Below are 25,538 nucleotides of genomic sequence, written 5' to 3' on the forward strand. Positions count from 1 at the left end.
GGGGAAGCACATTTCTTATATTAATAAGTCTATATGGCCTACATTGAACTATTAAAATCTTTTAGAAGTGTACCCTGAGTAATGTCTGACTAACATTGGATACCTGAAAAATAATTTTTGAAACATGTCACATAAAATCTGAAGCTGTTCTTATTTACCTTTAAATATTTTACAAAATTCAATCATTTTGATTACAGGTTATTATCACCAAATAAATATATACACATAATAAATATTAAAGAAATTATTTGTACGACAAAATGTATTTATTCAAAAATAAAAGTACAAATAATGAACCCTTTTGTTAAAAAAACCTACATATTAGGTGTATATAAAAAAAAAATGATTTTAAGTATTTAATAATAACCTTGATAGTAACTATTAAGTTATATACTATTACAATTTTATTTTTATTTTACCATCTAGATAATATTTTAAGTCCATTTATTAATTTATTATATGGCACTCGAAAAGAGTCTAAAGAAAAATGAAAAAAAAAACCACTGTGTATTAAAATCTAAATATACCTATATGGTTTAAGTGATCAGTGAAAAATCTTATAAAAAGTAGAGTAAATCTTCTAAACTAGAATTTGCAGGGTTTTTAAGTGATTGTCCAGTCAAAAATGCTAATTTGTGTGCCAGTTGACATGGAGCAGGAACTCTTACGGTACCCTATACAAAAATGTGCATTAAAATTATAAAAATACATATTTATTTTTATGCTTATCTCTTAAACAATTAATACTTACCGACCAATTGTAATACATATGAGTCAACTTATAGGTAAGTTTTTGCAAAATTGCGGGTGTTATAGTAGCAACAGTAGTTTCACTGAGAGTATCAATAATAACATTGTAGTGAGTCGGTGTAACTGTACCCTTTGTTACATGTTGAGAAACCAAGTAGAAATCATACCTGTAATACATTAAATTGTTATTCCATTTTTAAATTAAAAAAAGTGTTGATAGGAACATAATTACATTTGATGTACATGGTTGGTGTTTAGTGGTGGGAGGGGGGGATTGAAATTAGGGCATTTTTCATGGGCTTAGCGTTTAAAATTTACCTTGAAATCTTTTTAATCTTATAGGCTATAGCCTATAGGTGACTATGATTATTGTTTGAATAAATTTTGCCCAAGGCCTCGCATAAAGTAGCGCCGACCTTGTTGCTGTTATGACGTAGTCATAATCTAAGTTTTTTTTTTATTATGATTTTGTGCAAATTGAACTTAGAACTTTTAAATTTGTTAGTAATAATACCAGTAAAATACTTAATTGTACATAATGACAGTAGTATCAGTCAGGGATGAATTGGGTCACCAAAAAATCCGTCTATTAACTAGTTAATGGAGTTGCGGATTGCTCTACCTAACTCCATAGTTGTAACCTGTTACAAATCAACAACAATACACAAACATCAAACAGCCAGTTTTGGGTAAATTACTTTTAAAAAGTAATAAGTCACCTACTTTACTCGTTACTTGGAGAGAAATGTAATAAAGTTACTTTATTCGTTACACTAATAAAATTGTAATGAAATTACTTTACTTTTTAAATTGAAAAGTAACTCATTACTTTCTCGTAACAAAAAAAAAATTAATATTTTTTTTAATATTTCTTAATAATATCATTGTGCCTGGCAATAATGTTACTAGAAATAAATTACCTATGGTATGTAAATAGATATAATTTGAAAAAGAAATCAATATAATATAATTTTATTATTTTATATTAATTTATGTTTATTATCAACTTTAGACTATAATGTATCATCAAAGTTTTTGTCACTCATACGCGGCCTTTGTTTAGAACAAATGTCCCCTGAAACACTAAATAATTGCTCTACAAAGCACTGGATGGTAAAGCTGTGTTGTATTTAATAAAAATATTCTTTACTAATGTAATTGAATTCAAGATTGTGAGATCAGCTGTATAAAGAGCTATAAGAAATATATTATATTGTATATTACTATACTAGATTGGTAAACATAATAATACCAGCATTATAAACATATTTTTTTTTTCAATTCGCAAAAGGCAGGTACTTAATAATTCAAAACTAAGGCGTTATTCAATAGAAATTACTTATCAAAAGTAATTTCCATTACATTTTTGATACTTGGAAATAATTCTAATGAAATTACGTAATGCGTTACTTTCGTTACGTGACTACCCAACACTGCAAACAACACAACTAAACGATTTTTTTCTAGTAAGTATCTATTAATTTCTTCCCCGATTTCTTTTCATAGCAAGAATCGTAATTTGCAGAACAATAAACTAGATATATTTTAGAAACTGAATGATAAGTAATATCAATAACAATCAAATAATTAACCTTGTGGACAGTAAAATCTATATTATGGATTATTATTAAGAGTACATTACACTTGCATATTTTGTTGTCTCCATATTACAAGTGCGTAACATAGCAAATTGATGCTCAGCAGATGTAGTGTAGCTATGTTAGCTTAAAAATTAGAGTGTATCTTAGGAACTTTATGGTAACCAAATTATATGTGTTAATTTTCTACGATAATTCAATTTTTAAGTGAGTTATTAGTATTTTTAATTTATTCAATATTACAGTGATACATATATTTGGCGAGATTTTCTGTTTGTTAATTATTTTTAAGAACCATAACCATTTACCTTCATTGTGAATATACGAAAATCCTATTTAACAAATTTCCCTATAATATTACAAATTGTTTATGTTCCCTATGAGTAATCAAACATTAGGATGTGTATAGGATACTGAGTAATTTTTCAGGTTATTAACCCATGTGCTTTTCCTCAGGCTTCTCCTTTATGTTTAATATTTTTTTTAATTGCAACAAAATACAAATTCCTAGAAGAACAAAGCTCATTTTTTATTTAAACTATCCGATTTTCAGAATAATATAGAACAACTTATGAAGAACTTATAATATATTTGAAACCTTCAGCTAATTTTATGAATTTAACTAAAAATTAATTTGAAATACTTGTTAAATTTAAAATTAAATATTGTTATGAATTACTGTTAAATATGATTATATACTTACATAGTTGGATCAGTGACAGTATTATCAATCACTGTCCCAGGTGGTGGATTTTGATAATTTCCTGGTATGTTACAAAAAAATCTTGAATTGATTCGTTTTTTAACGATAATAAATGCCATGCCAACTTTTTTCTCTCCATAGAAATCTTTACAACTTTGCTGTAAATAAAATTATTTATATTAAATTTAATCACAAACATTATTATATGTAGGTATATATTTATTTAAAAATGACATAATGTAGATACAAACCTTTATCATTTCAACTTCAGTTCGATGGATATATGATAATTGTCCATCGCCCACACCATCTCTGTATATAATGATGCTATTAGGGAGTTTGTTATTTTTGTGTTTATATTTGCTTAGAGCCTCTAAAAAAACATATATATATTCAAATAATAAGCACCTATACATTTAAGAATCAATTAGTCATGTAAATGAAGTTATTCTACATAGGTCAAACAATTATAAAAAGTAAAAAATATTCTACTGATGCGTATATTAAATTTTAAAAGGGGTATAGTTTACGTTAAAATTCAAGAGATTGTTGTTACATTATCAATAGTGCAATATATTTCTAAATTAATTAGTGTTTTTATTTAATGAACTAAATGCTATACACTATTGTTTACATATGGCACCACAGAGAATATGGGTGAACCAGAGCTTGAGCATTCATTGAATTAATTTTTAGATTCTGAGCAGAGCGAGAAATGTATAGATTTTACCATGTGTGTTTTTTATTTATAATTGATTCAATTTTTTTTTTGTGTTAGTCATCACGTTTTGGGGCAGTAAAAGTGCTTAAATTTTCGACTTCAGTACCTCGTTCTAACAGAATGTGAATCTAGTTGGTACTTTGGGGGGGGGGGGGGAAGTAAAATATGTTCTATTATGATATATTATTTTTTTAAATAATCGGGATACACAAACTAAAAATTAAGGGAAAAACAGGAAATTTTATGCACTATCACTCTTCGACAAAATCGATTTTGGTTTTTTATGTAACTTTAAACCAATTGACCATAGATATATGAAATTTTCACCAAATGTTTATATAAGTATACTCTATCCAACATGCAATTTTCAAAAAATGTTGACCTAAGTTCAACTATTTATAAGCATATGCAATTTCAATCATTATTAGTTTTTTTTAAATTAATATCGATAAAAATTTATTTGGTGGTAGAAAAGCTTGAAAATTTAATATAAGTTTCCTGACATATTGTTACAATAGTGGTTGAAAAATAAAATAAATTCATAGTCACAAATTTTTTTATAAACATTCAATGTTTGAATTTTGACAACACACGTTAAAATCACAAAAGTATACATATAATATTTATTTTTTCCATTATCGCTGATAATTTCAGGACATCATGCAAATAATATTAATTTAACTTACAAACTACCATATTTATAATAAGTAATAATAATCAGAATCGTTTTTCCTAAACAATGATTTAATATCATTGGATTCAAATTTAATTCCATGATCCCATCCATTACAGTAACCCACTTGTAACATTCTGTACACCCGAGCAACATCCACGACTTACCTGCTTTTTTCACATTTTAGAGCATTAAAATAACAAAAAACAATAAAAATAAATTAAATTTGACATGTTTCTTGGTATCAAAATTCTAAAAAATTTCAATTAACATTAACAGTAGGTATACAAGATTGAATAAATTTCTAGAAATTTTATTTATTTATTGGTCAATTTAAAAGGGCTGAATGAACTAATTAAACTTATTAGAGTTAATCTTCACAACAAAATTCATGTTACACTATGTACAACCTAATATTCCTGGGAATAAGATAATATTAAGATACATTATCAGCCAAAATAGGTTAGGTTAGATTATACACATTGTCTAATTTAAATATTTAATATTTTCAATGTACCTATACAGAAATAAATTTTGATATTCTATGTAGTTCGATAGGTTCCTTTTTTTGGTATCAGTTTCAAGAAAAAACTGATAACCGCCAATATCTGGTATCGGTTCTAGTATCGATCCACCCCTAATTATTATCTATTTTTTTTTAAATTTTTAAACTGATATTTTGAGTGCACTATTTAGAATTTTTAGGACAAAAAAGCTTTTTTTGAGGTTTAAGACATACAAATTCCAGACTCTGGATCAGACCTTATTATTATGCAATTTATAAAAATAATAATTATTAACAATTTAAATTCATTCTGTGTTTATATTAAGTAGGTATAAGTTTTAGATGGTTAATATTTACATCAGAAGTCGCAATTTTTAATTTTTCAATTGTGATAATAGCTGACTGTTATCCATTTAAAATTTTAAAGCCAAGTGTTGGCAAGAATGTATGTATAGTTTTTACTTTTTTTCTAATTCCTCTGTGAATTATATATCCTCTCATACCTCTCCCATAAATATGCCACTAGGTGGTTCAATAGACTTGGACCATAAATACTTTTAATTGCATAATCTCTTCTATTAATTTCAAAATAAATAATAAAATTATATACTTACTAGCAATACTTAGTGCAAAGTAGCTTGAAATTTCCTGTCCCCTCTCATGTGGTTGAACACAACTGAAGTAAGAAGTGTGGCTGTCATTCATTGTGGCTATTAATGCACCATAAGATTTATTTTTATTTTGACTGTCATGGCAGACGTCAAATCCAACTATCATCATATTCTGATAAAAGACATGATAAAATGATTTCTCTTAATATATTAAATTTACAATATATAAAATATATAGAGTTTACAATAAGTCATACCTTTTCAGGGATAATAACACGCCATGGTGCTCCACCTAGCTTGCAATTAATTTGTATGGCAATTTTAGTACACACCGACATATTGTTATTATTCATTTGTCTTAACAACACTATTTGAGATGGAACTATAAAAAAAAAAAATCGAGGTATTTGAATTGAGTTTAATACAATTTAATCATATTTATGTATTTTATAACTAGAGCTCTGAATTACCCAAAATGGTGACAGAACTCTATACTCAAAATATAATTATCATTGATTACCTTTATTCAACACTTTAATGCTAAGATTAAAATGTCCTATAATATCGGGTACAAAAAATCAATTTTGGTAGAGTATAATATTTTTTTAATCTGAGAATTTAATTAATGTTGTGTATATAAAGAAAACATTTTGTTTATTAGTGAAAATATTTTAAACTTTACATTTTATATAAAATCAAGACCTAAGTTTAAGTTACAGATATGAGGGGAATACGCTGAGATTAAAGATTAAGTTGAAAGATTTAATCAATTTACTACTAATAATTACATTTATTTTTATTAATTTTAGAAATATTTTGATAGAATTTGGATCATGTGTTTTTTTTGTGGATTGGCTGCATATTCTGTCCAACCATATCATGATCAGCCAGATCCACCAAAGTGCGTTTTATGCCAGACATCTTATAGTCTTAGATTAAACACAAAAGATACAAGCCAATGAATATGGTTAAATGTGAGAACTCACATTGTACCTAATCATCTCTGATATCAGACAGGGTAGGACCTAAAGCTGACTTCATCTAACCTAACTCAAAATTACTCAAGTGTCAGAGCCTGACACCAAACTCGTATTAGATTAAAATTAATCTCAAAACCTTAGTTTCAATCTCAGAACTTGGTTACCTGGTCTATCAATACATAAATGTTTCTTAATGGCACTGTAGTTATCTGCACGATTTGTTGTCATTACGCATAAAATAAATGATGGATTCATTTGATTCATTAATTTATCTATTGTAGTTAGATATGTTCTTATATTTGTATTTGGTAGTTCAACTCTAAAAATAAATATATATATAGAATATATTTTGTAATTCATTCAAGTTATAAAATGTATTAAATAATAAATAACCAATACTAACATTTCTGGTGGCGGTAAATTAAATGACATGTTTCTTGAAACTTTTAGTAAAGTCTGGATAAATTGTCTAAGTTGATTACTATTTCCTCCTGGACATAGTACTGCCCAACGCTTTATTTCAGCACAAGTAAACATGGAAGATGAACGTAGTTGTGTTGTCCAATTAGCATCAATACCAGTTGCAAATTTTCGCTCATTTACTTGAAGTACTTCTTGTGGCAATACACGGCCAGGTATTGTAACGAGTTTATTACTTAATGTTAAATTCCATTGTGTTAGTGATTCTGCAGACTTGAATATACAGAAAAAATTAAAGTAAATATTTGATTGCTCATCAATATTTCAATAAAATATTTACCTTGGGTGTAGTAAGAATCCGATCCATAAATTTATTATATCTGCCAATTCTTTCGGTGGGACCAAATCTTGTATAAATTGCTAAATCAGTCATGAGATAACGATTATCTCTGTAATTGAAAGACGGCTTATATTAGACGAAAGTAAAAATAAATCATTATGCTATAAGTAATATTATATTTTTATGCTTTTTGATGGAGCATTAACATGTTTATCAACATTTATAGAAAATATACTTATAATTAGCTTAATATTTGTCTAAATATTTTAAAAATCTCATTGTGTGTAAGAAATCAGAATGTTTTAAGTTTCTATAGTTAAAACTGAAGAATAAAAATAAAATTATTAAAATTATTCGAAGATAAATTGTATAATGACCGTGAATATATCGTCAAAATTTGAACTTCAATAAGAACCTTATGACACAATTGGAAGATAGCGCGAGAAATTGGTGATCGCATAAAATCACACATTTTTTTTTTGCACTTTGCTATTTGACTTCCAATCACTTGCGTGACCACTGCGCTACTCTGGCCCCAGAGATCACCAAGTTAAAAATTAATTATTTTTCTACCATAAAAGAGTACAGATGCTAAAAATTGTTATTGAAGCCATAGTTAATACATAACTAAACTGAGATGAGTACTTCTGTTATATACTATATTTATTTTTTGAGAGCAATCATCTTATTGTTCAGAGCTTCTGAGCCTAGGTTTGCTGTGAATATATGTCTAAGTAATTTAAAATGGAGTTGGTCGTTGCTGGGATTTATGAAGTTAAATGAACCCCGGTAGTTGGGTTAGGTGGTATGTATACTACTATACAAAAAATTTTCATAAGTGTTTCAGATGGCATCAGCGCCACTAATTTTGTTTATTGAATACCTACACAATTTAATATTGTTTTGTGTAAATTGTTTGTAGGTACTTTATCTTATAAATCTGATTACCTCATCTTAGTAGTCAATCCAGTCATAGTACATAATTCAGGAACTAAGTACACCCACTCGGATTCATCAGCTTGAATTTTAAAAGATTTTTTTTTCTTTGAAACTAACATTGGTTGAAGAATACCACTAAGGTTTATTCCATGTTTCTAAAAAAAAAAATACTTAAAGTCTTAGTTTAATGCTTAAATATAGAAAACTAAAGTTAGGTGAAATTAAAATCAGTTAAAAATAACTATGCAAATTCATAAATAACATACTTTTCTATAATAGTCTACATATGATATGCTTGATCCATCATTCAAGAGAAATGTTGATTGGGTATCACAATTCTCATCAACATCATCAATTCTATAGGTCTGATTATTATATTTGGTTAGAACTATACTTCCTATTACACCAATTTTAAATTTATCCTGAAAAAGAATATTATATTACAGTCCCCTCCGATCGTAAAATGATACTTATGATTATTGTTAATATAAACAGTATACGTGTAACATAATAAAATATAAATGCTGAGTATGCCACATAAAATAAATAATTAATCATGTCAATTAAGTATTTTTTATTTTATAATTACCAAATAGCAATTACACAAAAACATAGTACAAATTATTAGGTATCAACACAAATTGTATCATACCGAAAATTGTTGTAATTTTATTATTGTTGTTGTTGTTGATTAAATAAATAAATAAATAAATAAATAATCGTTTTAATAATTAATTGTAAAATATATATCCATAACTATGGTACCTATACCTAAAAATATTTTTCATCCTTGAATAAATAGATTTATCAAGTTTAAATTTAAATGTTCTGAGTAAGAATTAAACATAATAGATTTTGCTTAAGTAACACATTGATGTTCAAAGGTATTCACTATTCCCACATTTAACACTTCTTAAATTTTAATCGATCATAAATCAAAATGATTAATAACTATAAAATTTACTAATAATAATTATAAAAACTATTAAAAATACTAATTTTAGCATTGCAATAAGATCTACGTCATGATCAATTTTTAGATATAGGTATTTTAATGATTTGTATTATTATAATGTAAACTGTAAACAGTAATGTTTATTATAGGATCTATGCTTATTAATTAGGTTTACATGGAATTTATTTTGGTATACTAATCAAAAGTTCAGTATTTTAATGAACAATCAGATTTTAAAATTATAGTGAATTAAAGTATAATAATATAATATATTGTATAAAAATAGTTTTAGCTCTAAATAATTAATTTTTTTTTTTTTTTTTGACACCATTATATTGTGTTGAAAAAACTGCCCTTTGCTTACTTTTTTAAACTTGAGTTAAAAAATATATAAAATTATTTTAGAAATGACATTTTTTGACTATTGAAGTACATAAATCATACAGATGTATTACATGACTGGTACAGCTTTATCATTTAGTTTTGTGATAGATCCCAATAAAAAAATGTATTAAATTTGTCATAATAATAATTGGTGGAGCTACTTTGTTAATTTACTATAGCTAACATAACCCCTCACTTATTAGTTATTTTGTATAGTGATTATTGACGCGACACATGCAAAGTTATGACGTATTGTTTTCTGAAATTTAATGGTTGGTGGGAGACTATGTTGAATACAGTTTGGCATACGAGCAATACACACTTCACTCCATCCATTGTTTATGATTTAAGATGAATTGAGACAAGAGATTAGTATAGTAATAAATATAAACTAATATATAATATAATAAACTATATTTTTAAGAATCAAACTATCAAACATTGATTACCTAATACCTACTTTATTTTAGATAACATAATAATTAAAAGTAATGATTAATTTTTATATTTTTTTAATTTTTAAAATTAAGATCACGAGTAGGAGAGATAAATAATATAAATAAATACTATAAATATTAAATAGTATTCTTTGCATCTTCTCCTATGACCTTGAATATTAACGGAAGATAATAAGGAAGTTTTTGATAACAATTATAAATATTTTATCATAACAATTACTGACCATCCAATTAGGGTTTGTCTGTCTTTCACTTGCACATTCTGTTAAAAAATCTAACACAGTATCTTCCCTCATGATTTTGGTTGAAATTTCAGCCCGCAATAATAGTCCACTATCATACATTCCAATTGTAGTTTCATATCCAGGCCAAAGTTGAAGATTATATTTTGGAATATCGATCTATAATAAACACAAAAAAATCAAAATCAAAATACAATGTAAATTTAAAGAATGGAAAAAATAAAACAAGTATTTAGTATTTAGTTAGTATCCATCAATGGATAACCTCATTGTAATCATCAGGGCTCAAATTTTATAGCACTAAAACTAAATGAAATTCTAAAAACACGAAAAATAGCAAAAACTAGATTTATGAAAATACATAATAAAACGTTATATTATGTAAATTAGCAAAAAATAACACCAAAACTTGAAAAAATAGCACTAAAAACCTAAAATACTTCAAATATCCAAAATAGCTTTATAAAATTTCATATTTGGAGTCCTTGGTGCATAAAACAAATTTATAGCCCACTCTGCTATTTTTATCTCTATCCTATAATAATTAGCAAATGCTATAAAATCTGAGCCCTGGTAATCATTGTCAATACTCCATAATTATACAGTAAACCGAGTTACTCATTGTTTAACCAACAATTATTTTAACACATTTATGAAAGACAGACATTTAATTTAATTTTTAAATTATGTTCCATTTTCTATCTCTCAGTACAATTTTTGATGGTTTATTATTAAATTAAAATTTGACATTTATTACAATTATAGTGACTACTCTACAATTTGAAATATGTACACTTCAAACCTTCTAAACAACAAAGTTAATTTTTCCGTTTTTTTTTATAAATTAAGCAAATTAAAATAGCATGTAATGGACATCAGAGTATTTCCCCATTTTCCCCACTTCACTCAGTTCATTTAATTTTTAAAGTCCATCAATAAAAACAATTTTACAGCATTAAATATTTGCATATCAATATTTTTAGAATTTTTTTTTGTTTTGATTTCAGTGAGAAAATTAAAAATTTTAAATTGTAAAGTAGCATAATTATTTCAGTTTAAGTTTCTTTTTTTAATCACATTTATTTAATAATCATAAATTTATTTTATTTGATTTGTAAGTATTTTATATGAGCTAAAAATAGTTGATTCAAATGGTAGCGATTCCAATAAAGATATTAGAATCATTCTTTATTATATAATATATTCATATAAGTATTTACTGCAGCTTTTGCATCGTAGAAATTTCTTCCAACCAGTGATAGTTCTAAGTGTGCAAGGCATTTACGCAACAATAAATTAAACACTTGGACAGAAGTGTGATCGCCCTTTTCAATGACTGAAGTAAATTTTATAGTAATTATTACCATTTCATCATTAGCATGTTTTTTTGATGTCAGCTCAATAGGCTAAAGTAAAAATGTAATTGTTATTATTTTTAAAATATAAATTAACTAAAAAATTAAAAGAAGTTACGTCTTGTTGATATTTTTTGCTACTAAACAACATTGATCCATCAAAAATGTATGCTCCTAAAACATCTTTGTGCACGCTCAATAGCCCTCTTTGGATGTTTATCCTGTCCTGTATTGGGTTAAAGTCAACTCGATACTGGTATAAACTCCAATCAGTATAAGTTTTTATTGGAAAATAATTTGATATCAATTCAATAGGTTGTCCTCCTGCCCCTATAGAAAAATATAACAAAAAACAAAACTTATTAGATTTAAAAAAAGGTCTTAAGTGTTATAAAATTTCTCTTTTAAGCTTAAGTTTACTATTCTTAATACCAAAATGAATATAGTTTCATACAGCACTAGATGTATGTTTTTTTTTATAAATTACTAATAGTAGGGGCCATTCCGTGATGGTACTGATCAGCTGATAGTCTAAATGTAAAGAACTTAACTAGCTATCAAAAACCAATAATGAATGCCATTTAAAAGAAAGTTTGTTGTCTAATTTCTGTAAAGTCCAATAAAAGGTTAAAAAAATGTGATGTTATAATTCATAAATTATCCAAAAGTAAAAAAATATAATCATCCAACAATTTTTTTTATCTAAAATCGACTATATTATATACTATAGTGTAATACTATATTAGAGTTCCAATTACATTTTTTACATGGTCAGATAATAAATATTAATACTTAAAACTCTTTAAAATAAAGTTCTTTAATATTTTACTGTTTAACATTCACTATACCTTGTTTTCCAGTACTGGATGTTGATGATGCTGGTCTCTCTATCCTATAATATGTACTTTCTAAAGTTTGACGACCACGAATTGCTCCTCTTCCAATTGGAATTAGTGCATCTTCTAAAATGAAAGACAATAATATATTAATTCATGAATAAATAATTTACATTTAAAATTAAGGAACATATTATATTTTGATCAATAAAACAAATACATTTTTTCGCCCCCTATCATGCATGGAGACAATGCATTTGACAAAAAATTAGACACTACACTACTACAGAGATTTCTTCTGATATTGGACAGAGTAAATTTTTGCTTATAAGAATAGATGATGTTTGGGTCAGGTATAAATTATTCATTAAAATTAGGTTATTATTTAAATATTAGTATAATGCATTAGATTATTATTATTATTTTTTTTATTGAGAATAAGATGGCAACAGCTAGGTAATTAGGTTACCGTTGTAGATACAATATTATTAATGGATACTTTTGTTATGATTGTATGTTACATGATTACAGATAATGTGATACAATATTATATATATATATATATATATATATACATTATTTTTGGTAAGCGTATGTGCAGCTTAATATTTATATTTGTGTGTCGATGCCAATGGATTTGAAGAAGCTATGGATCAGGTGGGTGTTATGTTCTCCAAGTGCTTCCTCCATTGAAGAAGTTTGGTTAAGGATGTTTCTTGCGTTGACATAAAGCGGGCAATCTAGGACTATGTGTTTGATTGAGAGCAGTTCATTGCATTGATTACAGAAAGGATGTTCTTCATGTTTTATGAAATGTACGTGGGTGAGGTTGGTATGATCGATTCTTGTTCTTGTGTTTGATGGTTTCGAAACGTCTAGAGATATTAGGCTGAGAATTCCATTTGGTAACATTCTTTTTAATTGATTTTAAATTGTTTTGGTGTTAGGTGCTTCCTTGGCTAGAAGGGCGCTTAGGGAGTCGCTGGTTATTAGACTGTTATTGCGGACGTTGACTTTGTAAATAATAATGATTCTTTGATGGTTTGAATTTCTGCTGTGAAGATGAGCAGGGAGTAGTTTGAATCATTTTGAAGTACGGCTTGAGCAGTAAGCAAATCTTACTCTAACACTGATTTTGGAAGCATCAGTATAAATTTGTTTGAAATTTTTGGATTTGGTGTGTAAAATTTCATTGAGGATTGCTGTGATTGTTGCATGTGGAGTGCTATTTTTTTTTGGAACAAAGAAGCAACGTGTCAATTTTAGGGGACCATTTCCAGAAGGGGGTTGCTATAAACGAAGAAATGGTGTCTGTGTTTATGAGGCAGTTTGAAATATGTATCTATGATTTTTTCACGGTTCAATGATGTTCTGTTGCTATGTGAAGAGGTGAATAGGTGAATATTGGCGATGCTATGTGCTGTTCAAGGTTTTTTTTCTTAAGATTTTTTTATTTCTTCAAAACTGTTGAGGAGGCTCGCCTGCGATATAAATAATACTGGGAACTGGACTGGTACGGAAATCTCCTATGGAAAGTCTGATTCCTTCATTATGAATAGGCTCAATAGTGCACAAGATGTTAGAGTTGGCTGAGTAGTAGATTAATGAACTATAGTCGATTTTGGGTAAGATGAGCGATTTGTGTATGGTGAGAAGGCTGTTCTTTTCTGAGCCCCATGTATTGTGAGACAACGTTTTGGCATTAGATTATTGTGGCATAAGAAATTAAATATCCTATCTATTTTTGGTTGGTATAGTAGTATCACCACTACTTTAAAGTTTGTTTATGACTGTGTGGCAACATGAATAGATATTTTACATTGTACAATATATTTTGAACAGTTGTTTTGAAACATTTAAAATTATTTAATAAATACAATATACTCTAGAAGTCTGTTAGAGTAACATAATCAGTAACCATTAATCATTAACTTGAAAATAAATTGAGTACATATAATATGATATTTCAAACCTTCAAAAGGAGTGCTGTAGTGGACATAAAAGTTTGGCATGAATTTTACTTAAACTCATCAGAAATTATTCACCAGATGATAAGTTTAATGTGGAAGAATAGGCTTAATTTTCAAATAGTCGCCTTAAAAAGAATTTATTTTTAACTATTAATTAGGCAAAAAACAAAGTTATTCATTAGTTATGAGCAAATATGGCTGGTACAAAAAATTATTATGGCTATTTTTGATTGATAGATAGAAAAAAATACAAAGTAAAACCATTAGCATAATATAATGAAAATAAAAACCTTAGATAAAAACTGAACATTTTAAATTGTGGTTGATAAAAATATATAAAAAAAATGGTTTGAGACAACTTACTTTTTGGAAACAATAATTAAGCACTTCAAATTACAATATTATGATGATATTAATATGCTATTAACTAACTAACTTAAAGCATTAGTCAAATAATGTGTATTTAACAATTTTAATATTTGTAAATTATTCACAAGTTTTTTTGGTATGGAACTTCAAGTTAACCAAAATTAATTAATGTTAACTTAATTAAATGTCATTTTTTTGTGATTATATAAGGTGATTCTTTTATCAAACAACACTCATTATTTAAAAAAGTATTGACTTTTTTCAAAATATATTTTTACATAGTTTCAAGTTGTTAAAATCCAACGGTTTTATTAAAAAATTATATTTTTTATCCTCCTATTTTTTATCATTTTATCATTTTTTACTTTTTTGAATGGCAACATAGTTTTTTAATTTCATATTTTAAAGCAGAATATTTTTCTAAATATTTTGATACATAAAAATTGAATTTAGGATGATTAGTTTATGAGTTATAAGTATTTTAAGTTTAGACAAGCGGAGTAGTGGACAAACATTTTGTGGGGTCACCCCGTACCACTCCACTCTGCCAATCTAAACTTTAAATACCTACAACTCATAAAATACTAGCGCTAAATTCGAAATTTTAACGTAATAATTAATAAAAAAATAGCTTTATTAATTTATGAAATTTTAAGTATAGGTTACCATTTGAAAATCAAAAGTTGATAGTGGTTTATCTAATAAATATAAGGGTGAAAAATATAAAAAAAATAAACATTTCAAGAAGAGTGTAAATCTACAATTTTTAAATAATGAGTTTTATTTGATAAAATAATCACCCTGTATAGCTAAAACATTTAAGATTTTAAATTTTTAAATATAATAAATATTATTTAAGTAAGCTGTACCTGTTTTCAATTTTTCTATTCCACTCGTAACTTGTTCAACCTTGATTAAAGAAAATAAATAAATATTTTAAAATTATATTAAATTCAGAAATATATTTCTTACATTTTGTGATCTAAATTGTTGTCGTGGATTGAATTGGTTTGGTATATTTGGCCGTGGCGTTGATGGCGGTGCCTGCGTTGTTTGAAATTGTTGTGGCTGTCCTTGATTAAAGGGAGCTACTCGTGGTTGTCCTTGATAAGAGGGAGTTCTTTGTGGTTGTCCTCGATTACGAGGAGCTCCTTGAGATAGTCCTTGATGAGGGGGAGGTGCTTGTGGTTGTCCTCGATTAAGACGAGGTCCTCGAGATTGTCCTTGATTAGGGGGTGGTACTTGTGATTGCCCACGAGCCCGGCCTCTAGGATGCCTTGGTGGATTAGGATCCATAGATAATCTTTTAAACTATTTATAAACATAACATTTTCATAACATAAAAATGTAATACAATTCTGAAGATAATTAAAGATTCTTTTCTTAACATTTAATAATTCATTTAGGTAAATTAGAATTATATTATTCAAAATATTCAAATATTTTATTCTAATTAACATGATAAACATTTATTCAAAACAAACGTTCATAGAGATGAATTTATTATTGAATTGAATTCAACATTATGTTCATTTAATTTAAATAATATGTGTTTTTACAAATATTATATTTAATACATATATACTACACAGTACACACATATTATATAAAATATAACAACAATATAAAATTGTTGTTGTCTTCTAATACAAGATTTGCTATGGAGACAATAGTTATAAATGTTATTGAATTTTTTATAGTATTAATCACGGACTAAGCTTAACAGGATTGGAAATAAACAATAGTGCACGGTATAATGAAAAAATTCACATCTGTTATAGAAAGTCAACGAACAATTGTAGCACCATCTCCTAGTCAATTTGTGTATAAACCAATAAACCTTACATATTGTTAAATCAAAATCAAAACTAGGAATACAAATAATTAGTAGTTTTTCACATCGAAACAGACTCCCCAGCTATCTGATTATATAGCTCTAAAATATACAGACCTAAAAGTCTGGGATAAAAATAAACAAAAAATTGCTAATAGCTATTTTATTTTATGTATACAATTACCACATGTCCGTATGCATTAGAAAATATTAACTACTATCGCGGTGATCGTAATACATTAATAAAAAACTGTAATGAGGTATATATGATATATCTTTATATATTTTAAAATGGTTAGTAAGTACTCAGTATTAAATTGTAAGAGTCATGACAAAACATTTAGAAAATGAACTCTATTTTAAATTTTTTGTACCTTATGATCCCATATTAAATAAATTATGGAATACTGTAGTTTCCCAATATAATAATAAAGTTACTGTTGTGAAAAAAATATAAAAAATAATGATATTGAAAATTATAATAAGATACTTAATAGTTTTAATAAATTATTTTATTTATTTAATAGTACAAAATACATGTTTTGTATGTCTTTTTTCATCAGCTTCATGAACCTTATTCAGTGATTACATATATTACATAATATACAGCCCTTTGTGGTAATGAAGAAAAATCAACTTCTACAAACGAAAATTTATCCAATCAATACAACTCATGGCTGAATTTGATCCAATATTACATAACTTTCTTTACACTGAATAAACACGAATTAAATATCTAAGTTGGAAAATTCAAAATGAACTAATTGAGTTACTATCAATAAACTTGATAATTACTTTAATTTGTGAAGAAATCAGATCTGCTCCATGTTTCTCCATAATAGTTGATTCAACACAAGACACCACAAAGATTGATCAAGTTAGCATTATTATTCGATATGTAGTAGTTGATTATAGAGAACATAAGTTATGTTGTAAAGAGTCTTTTATTGGATTTTACCCCCTACGTAAGCATGGTACTGAAGATCATGTCAATTTAATAATATGTATTTTAAAGAATTATAATTTAAATATAAACAAATTTAGGGATCAAGGATATGATGGCGCTTCAGTAATGAGTGGTAGCTTCACTGGGGTTCAAAAAAGAATTTCTGATATAATTCCAAATGCATCATATGTGCATTGTGCTGCACATAATTTTAATCTCGTTTTGTCCGATGTTGCCAAAAGTTCATCAAAAACGTTATTATTTTTTTTTTATATTCTTCAAGACAAGATATATTTTTATTCTTTAGTAAACGTGCTCCTAGATGGGCTTCTTTGGCGCTAGGTCATAGGCGTGTCCACGGGTCATGCACATTGTTTTTCATCATGTGTATAATTCAAGGTCATATCCCCAAACAGAAATTTTTATTTTTTTTTGAGGGGGGAGGATTGGCAGTTTCCCCAACCCCTAGATATGCCACTGTTGTGCAGTGCATCACCTGTGAATGAGGTCTGGACACGCTTATGCGCTAGGTGATGATCGAGGTGATGATGTAGCAAAAATAGTCTTAAAAAAATGTATGTATAACTAGGTGGGAATCTTGACATAACACAGTTTTTGCTTTAAAGTATCATTACAAAAATGTTTGAAAATCCTAAATTAACCTAATCTAAATATAATGTTAACAAGTGAAAAGAAAGAAGAAATTAATAGAGCTAAAGGTTTAAAATAGAAGTTAGGATCTTTTGAGTTTGTGCTAATACTTACTATATGGGAACAAATTTTAAGACAATTTTATGTGGTATCTAAAAAATTACAATCAGTTGATTCTAACCTTCATAATGCTTGTGAATGTTAACTATTAGCTATTACGATAATTTAAAATTTGATGGAGAATTATGAAAAACTGGTTACTTTAACAACACATTTGTGTAATAGTTGGGGAATATCTATGAACAATGATCAACGGGCGTCAAGTATATTCAAAACATTTTTTGGTGATTTAGATGGAGACTGAAGAAAACCTCTGAGTAAAAGAATATTTGCCGTTGATTGATACAGCTTTAGTATAGCTAAATAATCGCTGTATAGGTTAGGTTTACAGAAAGTAGTTGATAAATTCAACTTTTTACAACCACAAGTAATTCTACAGTCTAGTGAAGATGACCTTCTCAAGGCTACTTTTAACTTTATTATGTACTATGAGAAAGATATAAGTTCAGATTTTTCAAGACAGATGTTATCTTTAAAGGAAGTTATGATTGATTCACTGTCAACTATGAAAACTATAAAAGATTTAGCCAATTATATTTTAGAAAATGATATGGCTTTTCTTTTTAAAGATAATGTATTAACTGCTTGTATTATTTTTATATCATTACCGGTCACTGTTGCGTCAGCTGAACGTTCATTTTCCAAGTTAAAAATAATAAAAAAACTACCTAAAAAATTCAATGGGACAAGAAAGAATATCAAATATTAGAATATTAAATATAGAACGCTCGAGAACTCATGAATGAATGTAAATTATTGATGATTTTGCAATGAAAAAAGCAAGTAAAAACAATTTTTGTAAGTTATTTTGTCTACGAATTTCCAGTATATCATTGATATTTAAGATAATATAAGAAAAAGTTATTTTGTAGAACATATTTTAAATTTTATCTACATAAGTATTTAGATACCTATGTATATTGGCTTTACGATACTTTGTATATAATAACTTCATTTACTCATATTCATATTCATAATTTTAGGTATTATTATTATTATATTATTATGTTTGTATTTAATTTTTAAATTACTTGACTTGATGTTAAGTGTACATAATAAATGAGGACTATTTGAATAATGTAAATAAACTAATCTGAAATATATATATAGTATTCAAATCGCAAAGTTACAAAAAGCATTTAAAATTTAAATTTTGACAAAATATGTAAAAAAAAAAATACGAAAATGTGCAAATTATTTTGAGTTAGAAATTCATAGAATTGTATCTATTTAAATCCCAGATTTGAAAATTCAATGCAAGATTCTTCATATACTTTTATTGAATAAAAAGTGTCTACTGAAAAATCAAATCAAATTTTTATGAGCATTTGAATTTCAAATTTCATTAACATTGAGAATGTTCACTCAAATCCTCTTGTACTAATATTCTTATTTTTTTTTATTTAAAAACGGATAACTGTAGAAACTTGAAATTTACACCATATGTTTATTTATCATTTCCTACGCTTGATAAAATTTTCAAAACATTTCAACTCTTTTTGAGTTATTTGTAGACATTTGAAGTATTCATATTTTTTAGTTTTTTATTCTATAAATGTCAATAAAATTGTATTCGTTGGGTGGTTGGGTCAATTAATTTTAAAAATGTAATACCATTTATTACGATAAACCACCTGTAACGTATATGCTGTACAAGCACAGCAACATTCACATGTCTACTTTTTTTTATTTAAAACGTTTTTGGTGTTTTTTTTAAAACAACAACTTTTTTACATAAAAGATCTATTCCTGTCCACGACGATACCTGTATATAGATTATTATTTTAATTTATTCATGTTCGTCGAGTACTCGATTTCTTGTCTTATTTGCGATTGAAAACATAGAATGTAGATATATTAATACGAATATGTGAAAACAAATCAAGCGCTCCATGTTATCCTTATACGACTTAATAAATTGACAATGTATGACGGCATACTCACAGATAATATATGGAGTATATTATAGCCAGATATCCAACGCCGACTTTGTAACTTGTAATGGAAGACAAAAGTTATGTCGACGGCAGCCAGAAATTAATATGATAACAATTCTAACAGATTTTTTAATCTTAACAACTTTACGAGAAAATATATTGTTAAAACACTGATAACCAATTATCGCTATACTCTGTAATATACACTGGGTCGTGCTTGTGACGTGGTCTGAATGGGGAAGAGAGAAGATGGTAAAAAAGTGGTATTTTGAGGTTATGTTCAAATTTCAATAATGTCCTGAAGGAGTGAAGTTCTGCTTACAAATAGCGTTTTCACTCCGGCATAGGTTTCGTATTTATTTCTGATGAATCATCAGTGATGATATTTGTGGTCTAATAAAAAAAAATATTGCATTGATACTTTTATCTATACATTTTTGTTATTTAAATCAAATTAAATAAAACCATTTTTTTTTCCTATGAATAAGTAGGTCAACTGATTACTTGTTGTCTCCGATGACATTTATAATCATTACATTATATCATAATATTTATTCATAATATAATACTACTAGGTATTAAGTAGGTACATTATATTATGGTATATAATCCATAATCTGTTCGATTTTTTAAATCCATCAATTATTGTGAGTAATAATTAACTAAAATCGAACCGATGAAATAGATTCTATAGAATTCGAAATCGCGATAAATAAAACAAACAACTAATCAATTAAACTTCGATTACTTACTAAATGGATGTAAATTGTTAAATAAATAATAAGTAATTACCTATTAATTCAACACAACGTGTATTGAATTTGAATACAATCTGAAGTCTGAACCAATAAAATGAATTTTAAATACCTATAATTATTTTGGAATCGATATACCAATTTTGTGAAGGTAATCAATTCATCAATATCTATTTTATAATCAGGAAGAATCGTCAATAAATACTAATATTTCAATTATAATAAACAAAATTAATTATAAAAGATCGATTTCAAATATATAAATACCAATTCCGATCTTAAATCGAAATAGGGAACAATATTGTAACTGACCATTCCCTAGTTATGTATTTAAAAAAAATAATTTATTAGTTTAACACGATCAAAATATACACGTTTAATACAAATTTGTATTATTTCAGTATACAGTCAAAATTCAAAACACATAGGTATTAGTGTCAAATGATAAAAGAAATACAGAATAACAAATAAATATCTATAGTTAATGTAATATACCATAACATTTAGCATTTTAAGACTTAATAAATAGTTACCACCTTAAATATAAAAATTAAAAATATTTGCTGATATATTTCTAATAACACATTAATATAGGTTTAAACTAAATAATATAGTAAAAAAAATCTCTGATCGAATTTCAGCGGGATGGTATAGATATATAGTGATATAATTAGTAGGTACCATTACTATCTAACAATACTACAACCGCGGATTTCACTAAATATTCTAAATTATCACTAAATTTACATATTAGAGTACCTGAGTACTATATACTTAATATTAATTTGATATGAAGGTATTGAATTTTATTCTATATAAAAATGTATACAAGTACAAATGTTTCGTAAAATTCGTGTCATTTAAGCCTAACGCTAAAACTATATTAACGTGTTTATAACGCACAGTAATAATTATATATATATATTTATTAATTATACTTTTTTTCCCCTTTTTAAATGCACACGTTTCCTTTTTACCTTATTACCCTATGCGGATCGATGGCGGACAATTATTTTAGTCAAAACATACCAATCTCTTGTCATTCATACTGATCGATCTAGCGTAGTGTAAATACAACCTGGGCGGAACACCATTACTAAGGGGACGGTTAATTGAATAAAATAACAATAGTAGATTATGGGATGCATAGGAAGATGGGGCAATACTTATTAGTAGTAAAATTAAGGGATTCGTGGAAATATATACAACATTATAAAAAGCTATAATAAGCGTGTAAGCCAACGGATTTAAAGGGTATTAATATAGATGTGTATACACACTCTTAATGGACAAGAGTTTTGGAAAACGATGGTCAGAACATGATTATTTTGATATAATAATTCAAAAGTAGTTAATATGTAACTATTGGAAATGCAGCTACACGGGATGTGCACTTGTCTCGAGCGTGGTAGTCGACAATTCCGTCGGTAGTTGGTGGTTACCAGCATCCGTATAGGAACAGAAATGACATGGGCTATGAGGAGTATGGGGTAGCGCTATACCTTAAGCCTTAAGAGACCCCCGAAACGACCTATATTCAGACGTGATATGCCCTTCGTGCTGGTTTGTTTTCTGATTAATTAATTTGGACTCGGAATAATTCGTGCAGCATAATATTTGGAATTGGAAAATAAACGAGTCAAATCGAATATTTTCTAGACACATAGAATATTTTCACTGATCGAGTTATTTAAGTTTCCTGTTTTGAATATAACACTTTACTTTGCAATTATTGTGTTAATGAATAAAAGTACATCTATTATAACCTAAAGAAATGTCCGAGTCGTTACAAGAGTCCTCACAAAACCGACTTGTACATGCGAGTGCGTAAGCCTGCGATTTCTTTTACAATTTTACACACGTCCACACTCACACACCCTAACGACCCTTACTCACACGTCTACAAACTATGCGTGTAAATTGCCTCATTCAAACTCCTTAAAAACTGTCCGTCACTGCCGTCCCTTACGCATATTTTCTGCGATTAAGTTCAGATGAGAATCTAAACGAAAAACATGAGGTGGTCTAAAATTTGAAATTTTCTTTACTTATTATAAAGTATTATTGATAGAATAAATGTAAAGCGTAATTTAGTGAATTGAATATTGTTGATTACGCCCGTTCATATTTTTTACTTTATATAGAATAAAATGCACACAATTTTATTTAATAATTATGTTATAATAATGGTTATATGGTAGGCAATCAACTCATCATTATAACTCGGCCATACACTTGATTTGAAAAATACGACGCGTTTATTATATCGACCATCATGACGAATAAATATTTTACTCGCGTTTGTTTATAAGATAAGGAATGAAATTCATATATATGTATAGATAATAGAAATAATACCGGTAATAATAATAATAATTGTAATGACAGATAATATATAATTAAAAATCAAATTTCACTTTTTATCCAATGTGTCATATAGTGTAAAAATTAATTCATAGCAAAAACCACTAATGACCATGGTCCATAAATAATAATTGTTCATTTAATATTGTGACGTGGTAAAAAACTTAAGCATGTTTACACGATTAATTCATAATAATAATAATAATAATAATAATAATACGCGTCTAAAATATTCAACAATCAAACATGCATACAATTTTACATAATGTTTTATGTTTTAAGGCTTGAGGAGCGTCTTCGCCGACATTTATTCCATACAGGAATTTAGGCGCCATTATAATAACACACATGACGTGTTTGATTACGTACAGACATTATTATTATTATTACTATTTTAAAGTATTATCTATATCAATATAATATTAAATTCTCTTACCTTATTTGTTTGATGTTGATATAAAAACAATGATTAGTTTTTACTTGTCAATTAATGATATATATACTTAGTAATTATTAATTAAGCGAGGGCGAATTTATTGTGTAATAAACGCGATTATCACACACGATTGACCTTTTATATTATACTAACGTTATTATTTATAAAAATATAATACTGTTAAAATAATTCTACGACGGACCTTGTGTACTGTTTCAAGGCTACGCGTAAAATAAAATGGACCGAGCGCCTCAGTCTGAGCCCTGCAACGGATGGAAAATAAAACACAAAATACTTTTCGATAACTGCACTAGAGTAGGGAGTAGGTTACATTTCTGACAGTGCAGAAGAAATTAAGTGGGGTGGGGGGTCATCAGTTAGACACGACGTATAGTGTATAATTTGTGTTGAATACAATATATTATATAAAAAGGTCAAACGTATATCGACGAGGGTGGTAGTGCTTATATATTGTGTTCGCAAACACATACCGATTCCACGAACTATGGCCTGGACGATAACCCACCTAGAGAGAGATGATTGTTCAGCCTATTGGAGATAAAATTTTCTCTCTCTAGATATTAAGCTATAATATAATTTACTGTGATCGGGACCTTCGACCACTCGTTGTGTGATCGCACAAAACGTCGTAAAATTATTACCAATGGCTTAGTATTTCCTGCTTTCCTTAACACGCCCTAAATATTATATTCAGGTTTTTTTCGTGCCTAGTAGAATGTGTTTCTCAACCACCCGACGGTACCGGTACGTGACCGAATTTTATGATCGTCATAACACTATTCAAAATCCGCTATAATAATATACAATTTTGACCCGAAGATCGGTACGAAGGTCGCCCAAATATCCATTTCTTAGTAGATAGTTGATTCGTTTTCTATCGTTTTTAATTAATGTTTTGTACATTTTGGATTTCTTTACGATATGTGTTATCGTTCCATAATAATATCTAAACGTGTTGATAACTTACTACTAATGAATTACTTTTAATATATATATTTTAATTTTTATCAGTCAATTTTTTTTTATTATTTTAATTCAATAACTGCATTGCGGTTTTTCGATTACAGTTTTACACGAAGTGATTATAATTATTAATTAATTAACAACTGTAATAGTACGATTTGCCTGTATAATAGTAGAATGTATCCATCAATAAATAATCATAATCTAATTAAATTTTATTTTCTGAAAATCGTTGAGCATATAATACAATATATACTTAAGGCCACCTAATTACATATACTTAAATATAACACGTATTAAATGTTTAAATGATAAAAATATTTGTTATGTTTAAAATGTGTTGGTAGGCCTTAAAAACAGACAAAGTGGGTCGTGAATTGAAAACCTCTACGTTATGCGAAAGCAGTGGTTCTTAACTACCTAGTATCTAGTGCTCAGTGAACTTGGTATAATTGCTCCGCCAAAATTTGAAAATCAGTAGAAAAATATCCATAAAATATGTTTCGTTGTTTTAACATGTTGATGTTCATGAACTTCTAAAACATAAAAGTTTAAGACGTGTATAATTTTATAAAATGTAACTAGGTATACTATGAAACGACTATTTTAATAAAAAATACGGACAAAATTTAAAACGAAAACATAATTTAAAGCTGACATACAAGCACAGTTAGAAATATCTTTGATGATACTCTGGACAAT

At 27.3% G+C, this 25,538-nt stretch overlaps 1 protein-coding gene across 2 annotated transcripts; it reads right to left on the reverse strand.

Annotated features, from left to right (window-relative positions):
* Window positions 1–244: 244 nt before the first annotated feature.
* On the reverse strand, window positions 245–24,119 carry LOC107168208 (piwi-like protein Siwi). Of its 2 annotated transcripts, none has more exons than XM_089222083.1 (18): window positions 23,853–24,119; window positions 15,782–16,120; window positions 15,679–15,718; window positions 12,483–12,596; window positions 11,753–11,964; window positions 11,500–11,685; window positions 10,262–10,438; window positions 8,507–8,662; window positions 8,250–8,395; window positions 7,302–7,410; window positions 6,945–7,234; window positions 6,706–6,860; window positions 5,819–5,943; window positions 5,565–5,733; window positions 3,303–3,424; window positions 3,052–3,209; window positions 752–917; window positions 245–674 (listed from the first exon to the last, which is right to left on the reverse strand). In XM_089222083.1, the coding sequence occupies exons 2-18, from the start codon at window positions 16,103–16,105 to the stop codon at window positions 558–560; spliced, it is 2,766 nt and encodes a 921-aa protein (XP_089078209.1). In that variant the 5' UTR covers window positions 16,106–16,120; window positions 23,853–24,119; the 3' UTR covers window positions 245–557. The 2 variants fall into 2 exon arrangements, with proteins under 2 accessions (XP_089078209.1, XP_089078210.1); XM_089222084.1 differs by lacking the exon at window positions 23,853–24,119 and adding an exon at window positions 20,305–20,482.
* Window positions 24,120–25,538: the final 1,419 nt, after the last annotated feature.

The sequence above is a fragment of the Diuraphis noxia genome, unplaced genomic scaffold (assembly GCF_037042655.1).
Source record: "Diuraphis noxia isolate RWA-SAM2 unplaced genomic scaffold, SU_Dnox_SAM2 contig0003, whole genome shotgun sequence".
Taxonomy (NCBI): Eukaryota; Metazoa; Arthropoda; class Insecta; order Hemiptera; family Aphididae; genus Diuraphis; species Diuraphis noxia.

Bases quoted from the DNA above. Each gene is read 5' to 3' on its own strand.
- LOC107168208 (XM_089222083.1), bottom strand. From the start codon at position 16,105: ATGGATCCTAATCCACCAAGGCATCCTAGAGGCCGGGCTCGTGGGCAA. The intron at 7,411-8,249 runs GTAATCAGATTT...TTTCAATTACAG, and splicing joins GGATTGACTACTAAGATGAG to AGATAATCGTTATCTCATGA. The intron at 918-3,051 runs GTAAGTATATAA...AATGTATTACAG, and splicing joins ACTGTCACTGATCCAACTAT to GTATGATTTCTACTTGGTTT.